Consider the following 17,892-nt stretch of genomic DNA (forward strand, 5'->3'; position numbering starts at 1 on the left):
TCGTGCTTTTAGCACAGCGTTGTTAGATTCAAGGGATACACGCTCTCGAGCCAACTCACAACTCACGACTCACGACTCGTGTCTGCAGATTCCGACGGGTTGGAAACCAACACCTTTGAATTGGGTCATTCACGATTCGTGATTCCTTCACGATTGCCATCAGCATCCATCACGAATATCATTGGTATCTTCACCATCATCCCATCCCGCACAGCCATGGACAGCAAGTAGAGCGGCCGCTGCATCCAAAACAACCATGTCGAGCCCTACAGATCAGGTGCCGAACAACGATAGCGCATCCCACCCCGCTTCCATCAAGCCAAAGGATAGCTCCACTTCGCTCAGCTCTTTGCCATCTCGCCTTGCTCCACCTCCCACGCTCAAGCCATCCTCTGCAGACGTTCAACTCGACTTGAGCTCAGCCTCCTCCGAGCCACATGCCTCTACTTTGGCTCGTAATGCCGCTTCGAGACCCAAGTCCGTGCTGCCCGCTGTTCCATCGTCCATCTCGCCCAAGGCTCGTCCAAGGACCAGCTTGATCGAGACTAGTCAGCTCTGGAAGACTAGCGCTGCAAAACGTGCCGAAATGCACTGGGCTCTGCAGACCGAACGTGCCCTCTACTCGGACGCCAAGTTCAAAAAGTATGTCGCCCTCGTAGAAAGAACCTTGGCTTCCTTCGAGAGCGTCAGCGAATGGGCCGACTTTATTTCGTTCCTCGCTCGCCTTCATAAGGCTATCCAGGCATACCCCAACTACAATGCCATCCCTCGCAAGCTCATAGTAGCTAAACGTCTAGCACAGTGTCTCAATCCGGCTTTGCCTTCAGGCGTTCATCAGCGTGCCCTCGATGTTTACCAACACATTCTCAGCGTCATTGGCCCCGACGGTCTCCGGCGAGACTTGCAGGTCTGGTCTAGCGGTCTCCTCCCCTTTTTTCAGTATGCTTCCACATCGGTCAAGCCCACGCTGATTGCTATCTATGAGTCCTTCTACCTTCCTTTGCAAGATGATCTACGTCCACTCTCAAAGGCACTTCAGATGGCTTTGCTTCCAGGCCTCGAAGACGAGACCAGCGAATACTACGAGCGCACAATCCGTCTTCTCGATGCCATCTCGGATGCTGTAACGCAGCCCTTTTTCCTGCAAAACCTCTGGCTCACCTTGATCACCACTCCCTCGGTACGCCTAGCTGCTCTCAACTTTCTCAACCGCAGGATGCCGCCCCTTCAAGACACACACGACCCCACCACACTCGTCGGCAAAGATCTTGGTCTAATGGTCCGTGGCCTTGCCCATGCTCTCAATCACAATGTCCTCCTCGTTCGTCGTAACACGCTCGAGCTTCTCGTCACTCACCTCCAGATCGACCAACCCACTTTTTCATCGGCGATCAAACGTCCTAACCAGATCCTCCTCGTCCGCTCCGCCCTCAACGTTGTCCTCCGCAAAGATCTCTCCCTCAATCGTCGCCTCTACACCTGGCTTCTAGGCGCCGACGAGTCTCCCGAATCCCAAATCAGCTTCTTACAGAAGTACGCCCTCGATCTGGTCCGCAACGCGCTCAAGCAAGACTTTGATCAAGACCACACCGATCCGGCGGAGCGTCAAAAGCCGTACCGCATCTTTATCTCACTCTTGGACAAGTGGGAGATCGGCCAGTCCCTCACGCGTGTACTCGCCCTAGACGCTTTCCACGCTATCAGCGTTCACGTCGCAAGAGGCCAGCATGAGGAGCTCATGACCACGGCAAAAATGCTGTTCGAGGTTGTCGACCCTTTTCTGCTCTACGGCCGTTTTCTCGACGCCATCATCGATTCGTTTCAATCACAGAAGAGCGCATCAAAGGCGACCTACACGCAACCGCTCGCCCTCCTCTGTTTCGTCTTCAAAGCGTTCCACATCCACGACGAAGAGACAAAGCAGATTCACGTTCCGCTTCTCTTTGCCACAGTTTCTCAGCTCCTTCTTGAGCATCTGCAGCACAACCGACCCCAAGACGACGCCGCATCGTCCAGAACGCTTGACGCCCTCGAGTTACTCAAGCTACTCATCACCGTCATGCCGTCACGTGTATTTGTTCGGGTAGCAATCGCCAGTCCCATCGCCACGCCCACCACTGACTTTGTGGACCAAGCACGTAGCTTCTACGCTTCCAGCGAGACGGACAGCCAACAGGCCGCACGAAACTTTCTGAGCTTTCAAGATAGCTCATCAGCAACAGCGCTCATCAAGCTTTCGGCTCAGATCTGCCTCGAAACCGCCCAGCGTGCCAAGCAGGCTCCCGCTGCCACCGAAGCCTTTGTTCGCGCTCTCGACGTCTTTGCCGATGCCATGCGCGTTATTGATGGCTCTGAAGCTGCTCAAGAAATCGCATTGGTCACCTCGACAGCCGCTCCGTCGGCCAAAGCTCAAGCGCCACCAGTTTCGACGCACAAGCTTCCCTGGGACGCAGCCGGCTGGACAAACTCGCTTTTGCCGTATCTCAACCACACTGCCACATTCGCAGAAGTGGAGCGCATCGTCGAAGTCTTGATCTCGTGCAGCATCTGTCGAGCGCTCCAGAATCCGATCCAGCTCGATCCGCCGCATGTGTTGGATCGCATCGTTGCCTCGCTCTTCCGCTACCTATCACCCGCCATGGCTCCCTACCACGTTCGTGCTGTTGAGCTGCTCTGGGCCACCTACAAGGTCACCCAACGATCTCGCCTAGAGACTGTCGTGGCACAGCAGCTGACTGGCGTCAGTGTCACCGGTCAAGCTAGCGTCTCGACTCGATCCGCCGCTCTCGTCGCGTTTGGCACCTTCTGGCAATTATCCGAGGACGTCTCTACCGATGAGCTCCGTACGCCGCTGCTTCTCGTCTTGGACAATCTCCAGTCGCACGATGCAGACGAGCGGCATCAGGCCGAATCATGGCTGAGGGCCAACGTGCGATCCTACCTCAAGATCGTAGACCCGCTACTGCACATGCTTTTGCGCAATCGGGCCGCTTCGCTGACGTCAGCGTCCTTGGACATCTATGGCAGTCAGGTCACCTTTTCCCAGATCGACGAGCCATTCAACCAGCAATTGATCCAGTATGCACTCCGCACGCTGTCCGCTGTAGCGCGGTTCGGTGGACTCAGTTTTGCTAGATCGCTTGCGGCAACATCGCTGTCGGCTACGCTCAGCACCACCACCAAGCAGTTCGTTCGGGCCGAGATGCTCACCGCTTCGACGTCTTATCTGGATGCCTTGCTCGATGAATGCAGCATCTGGATCAGCGCGCAACCATCGCCTCGCCTCCAAGAGAGCTATTTCTCCGTCTTGACGACAACGCGAGCCGCTGCTGTCGACCTTGTCCACTCTCTTGTGCAGCGAAGCTCGACTTCGCGCAATCGCACCAACCAACTCGAGACGCTCTTGATCGAAGCGTTGCTCATGGCGATTCACCAGGGCTCCATAACCCTCCAGAACAAGATGCTGCATACACTACATACCATACTCGCAGCCAAGACGAGCCACTCGAGCCGACCAGATCTGCTTCAGAGACGCCTCTCTAACACATCGCAGTCCCTAAGCCTCCACCAGCGCGGCGACTCTACGGGACGAAGCGAGACAGAGACCACTACGCCTGTTCAGACGCAAAAGTCGACATCAGTAGCAGCGTGGACGGCAGCCGCCTCGAAGCCGCATCGTCTCTTGACGCCTCTATTGCAGCGCGCGCTTGTGACGCCGTCAAATCGAGCTGTCCTTCAGCACTGGACGGATTTCATCCTGATGACCGCGCCGCTCTATCGCAGCAGCGCCGCCGCACTCCTGTTGCCGCTCAATCGCACGGTCTGCGACTTGATCGCAAGGGCCACGCTCGAAGTCGCTGACTCCTACATCCCAGGTGCCAGCAGACCCACATTTGGAGCAGAGCTGGTGGTTCAGTCCCATGACACGCCATGCTCCTTTCTCGAATCGGATCTGATTCTGCTCATTAATCTCGCCGAGCGCTCCTTGATGCTCGCAGGTGGAAACACGACTGATGAAACAACGGTGCCGACAATGCCAGGGGACGGGGATGAAAAAGACCGCGCTACAACTGAAGTGACCCCGATCGTTATCACCGAAACTACGACGCAGGATCAAGGCCTGCTCGGCTACGTGACCAACGTCTTTTCCTCCGACGTTGGCGATGCAGAAAAACCAGACGCGCCTCGCGATGGACCCAAAGGTCCGCTTTTACAGACCGTGCAAACGCTGCATCGCGTATGGACGGTTTGCGGCACCGAACTTTCGCCTACGGACGCAAAGTCGCTCTCTCTCGACGCTATGACTTCAAAACTCAAGCTGCGATGCCGTCGTGCATTCGAACGCATCTACCGCGTCCACCCTGCCGAAACGGTCGAGGCGCTCCTCCACTGTTGGCAGTCTAGTGTTAAGCCTGGCCGCCGCCGAGATCCTGCCGCGACAGCTGCCGTCATTGAGATCCTGGACATTGTCACGCCGAGTGCACAGATCCTCGTCACGTTCCTCTGCGACGTTCTGGCGGCGCGCATCGCAAAGGGTGACGACCGAGCTCGCAAGAGTGCTACAACGTCGACATCCACGGTCTCGGATGCGACGCTGTTCCTCTTCTTTGACGCCATGCTGACGAGAATCGAGCCGCAGGAAGCGACACAAGTGTGGCCAGTGATGCTGGTGTTTGTCAAGGACTTTGTTGCCAACAGTATGGCTCGCAAGACGCACGTCTATCCTATGCTTCGGCTGCTGACGGCGCTCGGCGAGAAGATTTGCTTGACGTCGGCGATCGAGGAGCGTCGAACGAAACGCGAGCTGCAGGATAACTTGGCGAAACTGATCGATTCGTGCATCTTGATCTCGGGCAAGTCGTTCGACCAGTCTACGTGGATCCGTCGTTCGGGGCGCGACAATGCAGATGACGTAGACAATGAAGCAGCCGAATTCACGGCTGAGCTGCTTTCGCTTGAAGATGGTGCGGCGGCTGCCGAGGCGGTGGGCGCGAATGCGGTGATTGACGCCATCAACCGGTTTCTGGCGACGCGCGCACTGGCGGCGCTGCGCAAGGTGCAAATGGACACGGATCGCATTCTGGCGATTGTCTCGAATGCAGTGTACTACATCGTGGCTCCAGCGGCCCGCACGAGGTCGCGCACGATGGAGATCGACGCTAGCGTTCTGGCTGTGATTTGCGAGCTGGTTCGCATGCCCGGGGCGGTGAAAGCGTGGCGCAGCACGGTTGCAGAGATGTTTGGAGACGGGCGATTCTTCAGCATGGGATTGGCGAAAGCAGAAGCGTGGAAGCCGATTATCCTGGCGCTCATGACGCAGGACAAGGAGCGCGTGCCAGAGCTGGTTGCGCGGGTGGGCGCATCGGCGGGCGCAGCTAACATCTTTGCGAATCGCGAGCTCGAGATGCTTTCGCGCGCACTCAATCTACGACGTCTGTCGTTCACGCTGTTTACAGGCGAACGCGATGCATTTCTGACACAGCTCCCTATGATCCAGGAGAAACTGGTCGACTTGCTTCGTGCCTCGGTGTCGGAGATTCTGCATGCCGAAGTATACCTGTGCTTGCGCGTGATGCTGGTTCGATATTCGGCGCGAAACCTGGCGTCGTTCTGGCCAGTGCTCATGACCGAGCTGATGCGGCTGTATGATCGAGTAGCGACGGATGTGCATGTAGTTTCTTCGGCCGACGGACGCCATTTGCTGCTGTCGACGCTCAAGCTGTTGGATCTACTGGTGCTGATGCAGCCCGAGGAATTCCAAATCCACCAGTGGCTCTTTATCACTGATACCATCGACGCCGTGTATCCTACGGACGACTATCAGCCGCAGACACTGCTCGATACTCTGGCTACCACCTTTGCTGCCGCGTCCACACGCTCGACTCCATCCACACCTTTGCGCTCCGCCCGCAACAGGTCCTTGCAAATCGGACACGTACGCAACATCAATGAGCTCGCCGAGCTCATTCCCTTCTTGAACAGTGTCTCCCAGAACGCCTTCGAGGCCAACTATCGAGACGATCCCATCGACTGGATCCACGTCGATCAGTGTCTGCTCACCGATATGTTTGACACCTCCCAACCCGCGCAGCACACCACCACGCGCGACACCACCGCTGCCACTGCCACTGCCGCCCCCGCTAGCGCCTCTGCCCAAGAAATTGCCGTGCCGCCCAAGACCGACTAGCTCTTCCATGTACCATCTTTCTCACAGCAAGACAATCATGAATCTTGAATTGCACATACCACACCAGTCCAATCACGAATGCCCAGTTTGCCGTTTCGCTCGGTACATACGTGAACGCGGGAATGAGCGCCTGTTACGCCTGCTGGATCACCGAATCGACGTCCATCTGAACCAACTCGTCGCCCTCGCCAAACTCCCTATCGAAATCGTCATCCTCGTCCTGCCTATCACGCTCGACCACATGCGTATCCGAATCAGTATCGTCCTTGCCCACCACTTGTCCACTGGCGTCCACCGTGAGCTGACCGCGCATGAGCTTGGCAAACGTCTCCCTCTCTTTGGCCTGCCTAGACTCGATATCGGCCAACTCCCACAAGCTGACGCCGTTCTTGCCTTCGGGGTAGGGTTGCGCCATGGACCGGATGAAAAGCTTTGACTCTACGATGGCCATATCCGTGGATAGATTCGAATGGGTTTCCTTGATATACTGTGCGATCCACTTGGGCAACTTGTTGCGCTTGTCGGCACGTGCGAATCGTTTATCGGCAAACACCATAAGACCGTAGTCGGTCTTACCTCGCAACACACGTCCTACGCACTGCGCCGCGTGTCGCATGGCGTCAAAAGTCAAAAAGTCGTTTTCGCGAATTCGAAAGTTGTCGCGCAAAAACTCCAATCGCGCCTTTAGGATGCGCGACTCGGTGTACTGGTACGGCACACCGAACATGATCACCGCGCGTCCGTAGTTGTGATCGAAATCGATACCCTCAGACACTTTACCTCTAGCGACCGAGAGCAGAATCGCACCTCGACCGTTGTCGCATGCCCGACGGTAGTTTTCCAGCGCAATACTCGTCTCGGGGGCGTCGGGTGTTTCGATAAAGATGAGCTTGTACTTCCACACTTCATCGAGAATGCCCATGTCGTGCCACGCGGCCACGATGCTCTCCATGTACAGATAGGAGGGGAAGAAGGCGACAATGCCGTCCGGAACGCATTTCGCATACTCGATGAGGATGCTGCCATAGTTGCGCACCACAGCTGGATCGTTACGCACCTCGAAGCGCGAACTGATGGCCACCTGGTCGCTTCCTCTCGTGATGACGAGCGGCAGAAAACACTGGCGAGTGAGCGTCATGGCGTACGACTCCTGCACAATGGCGTCGAATTTGAGCATCTTGGGGTACATGTCGAGCGGACTAATGGTTCCACTAGTGATAATGACGCTCGAGAAGCGTTCAAAGACTGGCGCGATGGCGAGACTGGCGTCCAAACATGTGAAATGGAAGATTGGATTGGGCACGGTAGCGTTTTCGGTTTCAAAGGGTTCGAGGATGAGCAGGAAGCCTTTGTCGTAGGTGGCTACGAGCGTCGCAAATGCTGCCACTTTTTGCAACGCCGAAAATTCATCGAGACGAGTGAGTTCGAGCGTGCCTACGAGCATGCGGAGTCGTTCGGCACAAAAGCGGAGCGGTTTGCGCTCAATGTAGGTAATGTCCTTCAAGTGCTGCAGGAAGCTCGCTGGAGTCTCGGCGACGACGTGCAGGACGCGCATGCGTGTTTTTAGGTACTCGACAAAGCGCTTCAAGAAGGCAACAAAGTGTTCGGCTCGACGAATGTTGCCCGGCACAGCTTCTTGTAAGAGATCGTCTGGTAGAACGGGGTTGGCCATGAAAGACTCGGCTTCCCTCTGCTCGCCTTGTTGTTGCAAGCCCTCGACCAGACGCGCATATTCGTCCTGTAGCTTGGATGCGTCCGTCTTTTTAATTTCGTCGACACGTTCCGAGAGTTGATTGATGCTTCGATATGCGCTGTCGAGCATGGGCCGTGTGAGGTCGATGGAAAGAGACTCGATGCATACATTGTCTATGTTGTGCGCCTCGTCGAACACGACGATGGCATCCTTGCTCATCTCTTTACTGACCTGCTCGGCGACCTTGGGATCGAGCAGGTAGTGGAAGCTGTAGATAATAATGTCGACGAAGGGCATCATGCGTCGGATGGCAAAGTAAGGACATATCGCCTTTTCGCGAGCGTACTCTTTGACTTCTTCGAGTGTCCAGACGCCTTGTGGGATAAGTTGACCCGGTTCCATCTTGCCGAGCTCTTCGTGAAAATTGCAGAGTTCGACGCTACCAGGATCTTGACGGCCCTTTTCGCAGGCCCAACTGCTGGTCATGTCCCTACACCTGGCATCGACGACCTTGCCCTTGCGCTCACGACTGACATCTGGATGGATGCAGAGATTTTTACGCGAACTGAGGCCTAAGGCGAGGATGTCCTCCATCTGCGATCCAGTATTTCCCTTGCCGTTCATCTCGATGTTGTGCTCTCCAGGACGGTCACTGCTTTGGCTCTCCTTCTTGAGCACCCCGGAAGCCTGGTCTTGTTGGACATTGTACCTCGCCCTGTACTCCATCAAACGCTTCAGCTCTGCTAGAGCCTTTTCGATCTCAGGAACCGTACGCGAGCAGTAGATGAGCTTGCGCTTGGCAGGATGGAACTGCTGGTAGGATACGATGAGACTGAGAAGCGAGACGGTTTTGCCGGTGCCTGAAGGCATCTCTAGAACACAGTGACCGTTGGCATCGAGCGTGCGTTTGAGATCAGTCATGTACGCATACTGCTCCGGATAGATTTTGGGGTAAGGGAAGAGCACGGGGAGCTCATCGATGTAGAACTTCATATTGGCAGATCGACCACGGCTGTACAGGCTGTACAGGCTGTACGAGCTGTGCGAGCTGTACAAGCTCTGCCGAGAATAGCGTCTCGGTGGATGACAAGGTCAGCGTTGATGCAAAGGACGATGGTGGTGGTGTGGACCGGAATTGGTATGCTGAGTAGCAGGTAGCAAATAGCAAGGACCCTGTGACAGTTTTGACATTTCTCAGCCGTGGCCGTGCTCACGCTCGTGGCTGAGTTGCGCGCATGTGGAGTCAAGCAAGCGGGCGGTCCAAATCGGGCCAACTGTGTCGCAGCAATCGGCGATCTGGAACTGGATTTCCAAGCATCCCGCACGAATCAGACTTGGAAGTGTACATACGTGATAGACACGTTGCACGTTCCGATACAAGTTGGGCTTTCAAACGCATTCACGATTTATTATAAATCATTCAATACAGAGGGCTTCCTTGCAGTGGCTTTGAAATCGGCGCAAAAAGACATTCCCTCAGAGGAATCACAGAAATAAATAAACATTTGAAGGATTTGTAATTGTGAATCAAAGCACAAACGGAAAACGAAATAGCAGAGAGGCAGAGAAGGCTTTTGAAAAGTTCGAACTTTGACCAATCGCGAAGCACTGAATTCTGCGCCATATGGATGCACTGTATCAGTGTACAGTACGGTGTCTGCTCTCGTTACTGTAGTTGGGTGGATCTTGAATTGAACAGGGCAGCGTTACATGGGCGGTACACCACACAATCTTCAACATCGCGCTCCAACTTTTTTTTTTTTTTTTTTTTAAATTTCTTCTCGCTGTGACAGTGACAGACTATGTTGCACGTACGACTCTGTGACTGCTTGATTCACGATGAGGATTCGTGATTCACACTCGTGACTGCCCCAGCCCTTGCTGCTCAGCTCGCCACTCGCCACTCGACTCTGTGCACTGCGGTGCTGAGCAAGCAACCTTGGCTAACCCCGATAATTCACGATTATTGAACAGAGCCGCATTCTTTGGCGTGCGATTTTTGGTTTTGGTTTTGCTTTTTCTCTTTCTCTTTCTTTCAGTTGCTAGAGAATCACGAAGATAAATCGTGAGCGCAATTCACGATCCACGATTTCACGATTGGTGACTGCGTTGCTCCGCCTGCAAAAATTTTCTTTGGATACCATTCAAAGGTCTGAGCGAGCCAATTTGTGCGACAAATTCCAACACAACTTGTCCTTCCTCTTCCTCTTCACCATCATCCGTTCATCCTCCCTTCCGCCCATCTAGGCGTTCATCTTTCATTTCACAGAGCTATCGCTATCGCTGGCACTGTTCATCATCATCTTCTTTTCAGAGCGCATCGCATTGTACGCTCTTTCTTTCTTCGCCTGAAGAATTCAAAAGTCGATCTTATCTCGACAAGACTCACTCCTACACCGGTGTTAGCTACTTGCGATCAGTGATCCTCTGTAGCCTCTTCACCCATCCATATCCTTTTCTCTCATAACACTTTGTCACACCGTAAATATGGCTCCCGCTCCTTCCGCTGCTGGTGTGCCCGCCACTGTTCCCGCCAAGGCCGTTAAGGGCGCCGCTGGTGCCGCCGCCAAGGCTGGTGCCGCCGCCGAGAAGAAGGAGGCTAGCGCCGAGACTGACGCTCTCCTCTCCGGCGACAAGGATGCCGCTCAGGAGCTCACCAACCTCGTCAAAATCGAAGGTCCCGCTGCTCTTGCCAACCTCGGCATTGAGGCCGTCATCCTCAAGGGCCTTGGCGACAAGAAGAACGCCACCGCTCGCGAGGGTGCCTGCACCCTCCTTGCCAACCTCTGCGAGCAGGGTGTTGGCCACGAGGTTGAGCCCTTCATCTTTGAGAACGTGCTCAACTCGCTCGTTGAGGCTATGGGTGACAAGGAGAAGGCGGTCCAGAAGGCTTCTCTCGAGACGCTGAAGGCTTTTGTCAGAGTCATGTCCCCCTGGGCTGCCCAGCAGGTCCTCAAGGTTGTTCTCCACCAGGCCCGCACCGCCGGTAAGTGGCAGGTCAAGACGGGCTGTGTTGCCCTTCTCGAGGAGATGGTCACCGCTTGCCCTGAACGCATGGCTGCTCTCATGCCCGAGATCATCCCTGTCATGACTGAGGTCATCTGGGACACCAAGACCGATGTTCAGAAGGCTTCGCGCGCTGCTCTCACCAAGCTTTGCGCCCTCATCTCGAACAAGGATATCGAGCGCTTCATCCCCGCTCTCATCAACTCGCTCATCCACCCCGTTGAGGAGGTCCCCAAGACCATCCAGCTCCTTTCCGCTACCACTTTCGTCCAGGAGGTCGACAGCGCCACCCTTGCCCTCATGGTGCCTCTTCTCTCGCGTGGTCTTAACGAGCGCCCCACCGCCACCAAGCGTAAGGTTGCCGTCATCATTGACAACATGACCAAGCTCGTCGACAACGAGCGCACCGTTCGTCCTTTCCTCGGCAAGCTCCTTCCCGGTTTGATCAAGATCGAGTCCACCCTCGCCGACCCCGAGGCCCGATCTGTCGTTCAGCGTGCCATCAAGACTCTCCGTGAGGTGGGCAAGGTTACCGGTGACGGCTCCGACGTCAAGCCTCTCGAGGATGTTGATATTAAGGCCACCCAGGAGCAGGTCAACAAGGCTCTCGGTGAGCAGAGCCTCCAGGCTCAGGCTGACCTCTCGAGCTACCTCGCTGTCCTCGTTGCCAACCTTGCCAACGCGCGCAACTTTGAGCTCACCGAGTGGGAGTCCACCCTGATCCCTTACATCACCCTCATCAAGGGCTCCAAGCCTGAGCAGGCCAAGGCCGTCGCCAAGTCGCTTCTTACCGCGCTCGCCAAGTCCACCGGTGACACGGTCGAGATCTTTGATGACGAGGAGGAGGGTGAAGACCTCTGCAACTGTCAGTTCTCGCTCGCCTACGGTGCCAAAATTCTGCTCAACACTGCCACTCTCCGCCTCAAGCGTGGTCACAAGTACGGTCTCTGCGGTCGTAACGGTTCCGGAAAGTCTACCCTCATGCGCGCCATCACCAACGGCCAGGTCGAAGGCTTCCCTTCGCCCGATGAGGTCCGAACCTGGTACGTGGAGCACGACTTGGACGGCTCTGAGGGTCTCATGACTGTTCTCGAGTTTATCCTTGCCGACGAGCGTCTCAGCATGACCCGCGACGAGGCTGTCGCTACCCTCCACGAGGTCGGCTTCGACGATGCCCGTCAGAACTCGCCCATCGCCGGTCTCTCTGGTGGTTGGAAGATGAAGGTCGCCCTTGCCCGTGCCATCCTGTTCAAGGCCGACATTTTGCTGCTCGATGAGCCTACCAACCACTTGGACGTTGTCAACGTCAAGTGGATCACTGACTACCTCGTCAACCTCAAGACTGCCACCGCCATCATTGTGTCGCACGACTCCAAGTTTTTGAACGACGTCTGCACCGACATTCTCCACCTTAACCGCTTCAAGATCAAGCGATACCCGGGTAACCTCGACGCTTTCGTCAAGCGTGTTCCCGAGGCGCGCGCCTACGCCGAGCTCAACACCGGCGAGGACTACTCGTTCAAGCTGCCTGACCCTCCTCTGCTTGACGGTGTCAAGACCAAAGAAAAGTCGCTCATCAAGATGAAGGACGTTGTCTTCCAGTACCCTGGCACTCCCGCTCCTCAGCTCAGGGGTGTCAGCATCCAGCTCTCGCTCGCCTCGCGTGTTGCCATCCTCGGCCCCAACGGTTCGGGTAAGTCGACGCTGGTCAAGCTTATCGTCGGTGACACCGAGCCCGGCTCTGGTGAGATGTGGAAGCACCCCAATCTGGTCATTGGCTACGTTGCCCAGCACGCTTTCCACCACATCGACCAGCACCTTGACAAGACTCCTCTCGACTACATGCTCTGGCGTTACCAGACCGGTGAGGATCTCGAGGAGCACATGAAGGCGAACCGTGCCCTTACCGCCGAGGAGGAGGCCGCCAAGAAGCAGGGTGAGGTCTTCGTTATCGAGGGCGTCAAGCGTCTGTTTGACGAGATTGTGGGTCGTAAGAAGTTGAAGAACTCGTTCCAGTACGAGGTTTCGTTCAAGAACATGTCGTCGGCCGACAACCAGTGGGTGCCGCGTGACGACCTTATCAACCGTGGTCTCGAGCGTGCCGTGCTGGCGTTTGACTCGAAGGAGGCTCAGCGTCTCGGTATGAACCGACCGCTTGTCCGCAAGGAGATCGAGAACCACTTTGAGGACTTCGGTCTGGAGCGTGAGTTCACCTCGCACAACACTATGCGTGGTCTTTCGGGTGGTCAGAAGGTCAAGGTCGTCCTTGCTGCCGCCACTTGGCGACGACCGCACATTATCATTCTCGACGAACCCACCAACTTCTTGGACCGTGAGTCGCTGGCTGCGCTCATCAAGGCGATTGAGTCGTTCCAGGGTGGTGTTGGTATCATTACGCACTCCAAGGAGTTCTCCGAGGGTACCTGCAAGGAAATCTGGGCTATGAACGACGGTGTGCTCGTCGCTTCCGGTCACGACTGGACCGAGAGTAACTCGAAGGGTACCAAGCTCGAGAAGAAGGAAGAGGACGACGAGTACACGGACGCCATGGGCAACGTGCACAAGAAAGAGAAGAAGGCCAAGAAGGAGAGCGCTTCGGATCGCCGCAAGGCCAAGAAGGACAGGATGGCACGTAAGAAGGCTGGCACCTACGACTCGGCTGATGAGCTCGAGGACCTTTGAGTTAGTTGAGAGGACAACGATGGGCTTGGTAGCGCGACCGACCATGCTTCGTGTATTTTCTCAACTTTTCTCATCTTTTCTCATCTTTAGATTCTTGTTGATTTCTACAAAATTGATTTTGTTTCTGTCCGCAGTTTTCAATTCATACATCTCGGTTTACTTTCCTACTTTGCTTGGCGCTTGGCTCTGTGTGCTGCTTGCGGGTGTTGTATGCGTTTAGAGTGGGGACATGACTGGTACAGGGTGATGTAGCTGGATGGGATGAGGAGCAAGGCGGTGTGATGGTTTGGGATGGATATTCGGACTGAAGAGGAGTGCGGCTTGAGGCTTGAGGGATGTGGCTCGGCGGGCGAGACGGATTGGGGAAAGCGGGGAGTGGATTGAGTACTGGATCGTAAATCTCAGCGATCACAAGTATGGATACGGATGGGTGCAGCGTGCGTTTGACGAGAAAGGTGAATGTGCAACGAGAAGGCAGAGCAACGGACGTACAGATGAAAGTCAGGCTGTGATGTGACTTGAGAGGTCAGGTTTCACGTTTCGGCTTGGCAACGATGAGAGAACGACACACCGGTCTTGGCCGTTTCACCGCGTCTGGGACGAGGAAAACAGAAGGTCGCTCGCCTCATCCGTGGATGGTTCGGAAAGACCGCACCATTCGTGATTCACCCGTCTGTCAGATCATGTGCGATCAGACCTGTCCAGGCTGCAACTCAAACGTTGATAAGCCAATCGATCGTAAATGCTCAGCATGCATCGCTCGCGCTGAAGATCTGCTTTCGCTTTCAAGTGATTCAGGTCCTAGAGAGGCGGTCGAAGAAACATAATCGCTCACGCCTGCTTGGGCTGCTCGAAGTTACGCCTTTATCGAAAGGTCAGAAGATCTAAATGTCAGCTAGAAGAATCTGATTGACAGAGCGAAAAGCGTCGAGATCGGACATGTCCCAGCGCAGACGAGTCAATCAAGCATCTTCTGTACCGCGAACTGGCCAAGTGCCTGCCTCATCGCATGTGGTGCTTGCGGAGTAGAACAAGATCACTGCGATCGACTCTTGTCTATTCGTGATTCACGATTGCTCAAAGTTGCCCGTCTGTTAGGCTGTGATAGGCACGAGTGTCGCTACATATGACACACAATCTCGGGTTTCCCGACAACCGGAAAACAGGATCTGTCCAAGCTCTTCAAGAAGAAAAGGCTGCATCTGTGGTCAAGACAGCTTCGGCTTCGATCGCAATCGGGAGATCAGCGCATCTCGAGTACAAATCGGTTCAGTGGCGGTGGCTGAGCAAATTTGTCTTCTCGCATCCGACAGGGTAGGCCAAAGGCAGCATCTGTTTGACTGTCTGTGAAGGATGACCCCTTTGTCAAGGCTCAAACCAGCTCGTTTCATTCCAGAACCGAGCGGCATTGAATGCAAGCTCGCATGGGGCTACACACACACCAGCTCGGCTCGGATTGACAGTCACAGTTCCAGTGTCTCGTCAGGTTTCCAAGCCGCTTGTACCCACCACACTGTCTCGCGCATATCGCGCGTGTGCTATAGCAACGCTCGACAAAGACGCAGACGTGCTGTTGAGGACGTATGAAGCACAGCACAAGGTTGCGCAGCCTTGTGTTGGATGTAGGTCGTGTTTGTTGAGTAGTACAGCAGCATTCTCTGGAGCATAAGCGCGCATCTTGGAGGTGCCTCGCCATGTCTGACTAAAACCGTCTCACCTGGATATTTGCTTTAGGAGGCTACGACATCTGGGCACGAAAAGCAGCGACGTAGCTTCTTTAGCCGAGTTAGCCCCAGCTAGACAGACGCCAGAGTTGAGCGATAGCCGAGTGCAACAGATCGGCGCGCGAAATGACGGCCGAAGGGCGACGTGCGACGGCTAGTGACTTGCTAGCGAGTATCAGTCACGAATAGCGAACATGACAAAATGCGGAGAGCGAAGAAGTGTCCTCAGGACGGACAAAACCAAGCGCTAGCTCGCTCGCTCGCTTGTTCGCGGGTCGCCGGTCAACATGCCCCATAGTCAGAGGTCGCGTTGCTAGACTCGGGTGTAGCTGTGGTTCAGCCGCTGCGCTCGGCTAGCTGAGGGTCAATAACACGTTCAGCCGTGTGTGTAGAAGCGAAGGGGCCTGGGAAGCATCATCTGGCCCTAGGGTCTTTTTCTGTTGGCCTACTGGCTAACCGCGCTGTGCAAGACAACAATCGCCCTCAGACACACTAGCTGCTACAAGTTGAAACAAGGCTGAAAGGCTAGCAGGTGCACAAGATCGAGAGATGTACGATAGCGTGTATATGCATCTATGAAAATATAATAACATGGGACGAAAGATCGCCATCGGTCTAGCTCTTAACCGCGAACCGCCAAGCGTGAAGCTTAAGTTAGTTGCGACAGAAATACTCACGACTGTATTATTAATAATAGAAAATCGTGAATGGAACTTGCTTTGTCGCCTGGACACAGAGATCAGGCGAGCACGGAGCCGTGAGCCACGAGCCTGAGCGCAGACGGAAATAGCAATCGCGAATAACGAATCGTGAATGAGTATGCAACCAACAAAAATCTTGACGGCCGAGTTGACGTGACAATCACAGAATCACGCATAGGCGCTACTGCTCACAGCACCTTCACGCTTGTAATTTCGCGCGCAAAGCTTGCAACTCGGCTACTAGGCGCTGCCGCTGATCATTGCATCTTTAGTCTCTGTACCACGTTTTGGGTGCGACGCAGAATGTAGGGGCAGGTGTGAGCGCTACCGAGCGCGCGACCCGAAGCTCGGTTTGCAGACAAAAGCAATGTATGTGTGCCAAGCCCTGAGCGTAAGCAAGCGGTCAAGAGATGGTGGGAGCCAAGTCGGCTGAGTTGCAAAGCGAAGCAGAAAAAGCTGCAAAGGAACCACGAAAAGACGCAGATGAGCGTGCGAGTGGAAGGCGTGGATCGTGATTGATGATTGTAGCTTGTCGGGTGGCAACTAACGCCAAAGAGGACGAGTAGAGTGACACGGGACGGCTGTCTGCACTTGTGTCCGCACTTGGTGCTTGTGACTCCGATTGCAGTGGGGAAAAATTCACGATTCACGATTGATTGACGGCCATTAATCGTGAATCATGAATGGCGGAAAGTGACGATTGATTGACGGTCGGTATAGGTGGCTTGATTGCTTGCTTGTGTCAATCATGAATCACGAATCAGCGACCAAGCACGAAGCGTCAGGCGTCAAACGTGCAGAAATGGCCCAGATTCATGAAGTTGGCAGTCTGTGAGTTCCCATGATTGGCGGCCCTTGCAGCAATCGTGAATTAACGAGGAGCAGAGCTTCCATCAAAGGAAGCAAGAATCCGAACTTCGCTTCAAGGGTTCAGGCGTTTCGCTTGTCCACACGCGGGACGCTAATGCACGCGGCTGCCGTTCCTTGTGCTTTTGTCTCTTGGCGGCTCGCGCTTGAGCTGTCTGATCAGCGTTGCCAGTACTCATGACTCGTGAGTCGTGAGTGTTGGTCTCATCTGTCGGCTCGCTACGTGTGCCTCGCAAGGATAACCTTTTTGAAGTAACTTATTGGATTGCCAAGCCTTCCAACAGCCCTGCTACTACGATACTCTCGTCAAGAGAGGGGTTTCCCCTCTACTGGAACGTGTCTCACTTGCCGCCGGTCTCATTATAGCTCAAAGAAGCACAGTAGAGGCGCTAGACACAATTTACGACGGGCAGACTTGCCCTTTGTAGTTAGAACACAACGGCAGCCCAGCCATCAGCCAGCCCATTTCCCCGGCGTCCGCAGGCCACAACAATGACAGGCAAAGTACGATTCAATGCGAGTGACGCTGAGCGTCATTCGTAATTCGGTGATGGGTGGTTGTGGCTGCGGGAGCGGAAAAACAATGGCTGGAGATGGTCATACCAAGCCTCACGCCTATCAATCATCAAGTTTGAACGCAATTAATGTATCTCTCTCACAAAATCAAGAATCGCAATCAAGAATCGCAATCATGAATCACAATCATGAATCGTCAAGTGACACTCACGTCTCCGTGATAGAGGCGACTGGAAAAATTCCAACCATTTTATCCCGATATTTTCCCGCGCTGCAATCACGAATCGTGAATGCACACACAGACTTGAAGGAAGCGCAGCCAAGTAGCGCGCATCTCAGACTTGCATGCTCTCAGTCAAACATACAGGATCTGCACAAAAATCACGGATCGCTGCAGCCGACCCTCCGCCCAGCTGCGTTGAATCCGCGCCTCACTTGCCCGTCCGCTCGAAAAATCACTCCCGCTCTGCTAATGGCATGTGCCGCAGATGTGCGCTGACTGAGGTACTGACTGAC

General features: G+C 54.8%; 3 protein-coding genes across 3 annotated transcripts; 2 read left to right on the top strand and 1 right to left on the bottom strand.

Annotated features, from left to right (window-relative positions):
* Positions 1-256: 256 nt before the first annotated feature.
* On the top strand, positions 257-6,187 carry UMAG_04150 (uncharacterized protein; the record flags this gene model as incomplete). The annotated part of the gene is made up of 1 exon (XM_011392339.1): positions 257-6,187. One exon carries the CDS (start codon positions 257-259, stop codon positions 6,185-6,187), a length of 5,931 nt encoding a protein of 1,976 aa, XP_011390641.1.
* Positions 6,188-6,320: 133 nt separating this feature from the next.
* Positions 6,321-8,873, bottom strand: UMAG_04151 (putative TFIIH/NER complex ATP-dependent 5'-3' DNA helicase subunit RAD3; the record flags this gene model as incomplete). Its single annotated transcript, XM_011392340.1, has 1 exon — positions 6,321-8,873. The coding sequence occupies one exon, from the start codon at positions 8,871-8,873 to the stop codon at positions 6,321-6,323; it is 2,553 nt and encodes an 850-aa protein (XP_011390642.1).
* Positions 8,874-10,367: 1,494 nt separating this feature from the next.
* Positions 10,368-13,568, top strand: UMAG_04152 (putative translation elongation factor eEF3; the record flags this gene model as incomplete). Its single annotated transcript, XM_011392341.1, has 1 exon — positions 10,368-13,568. One exon carries the CDS (start codon positions 10,368-10,370, stop codon positions 13,566-13,568), a length of 3,201 nt encoding a protein of 1,066 aa, XP_011390643.1.
* Between the last annotated feature and the right edge of the window lie 4,324 nt (positions 13,569-17,892).

This window comes from Mycosarcoma maydis, chromosome 12 (genome assembly GCF_000328475.2).
Source record: "Mycosarcoma maydis chromosome 12, whole genome shotgun sequence".
Lineage (NCBI taxonomy): Eukaryota > Fungi > Basidiomycota > Ustilaginomycetes > Ustilaginales > Mycosarcoma > Mycosarcoma maydis.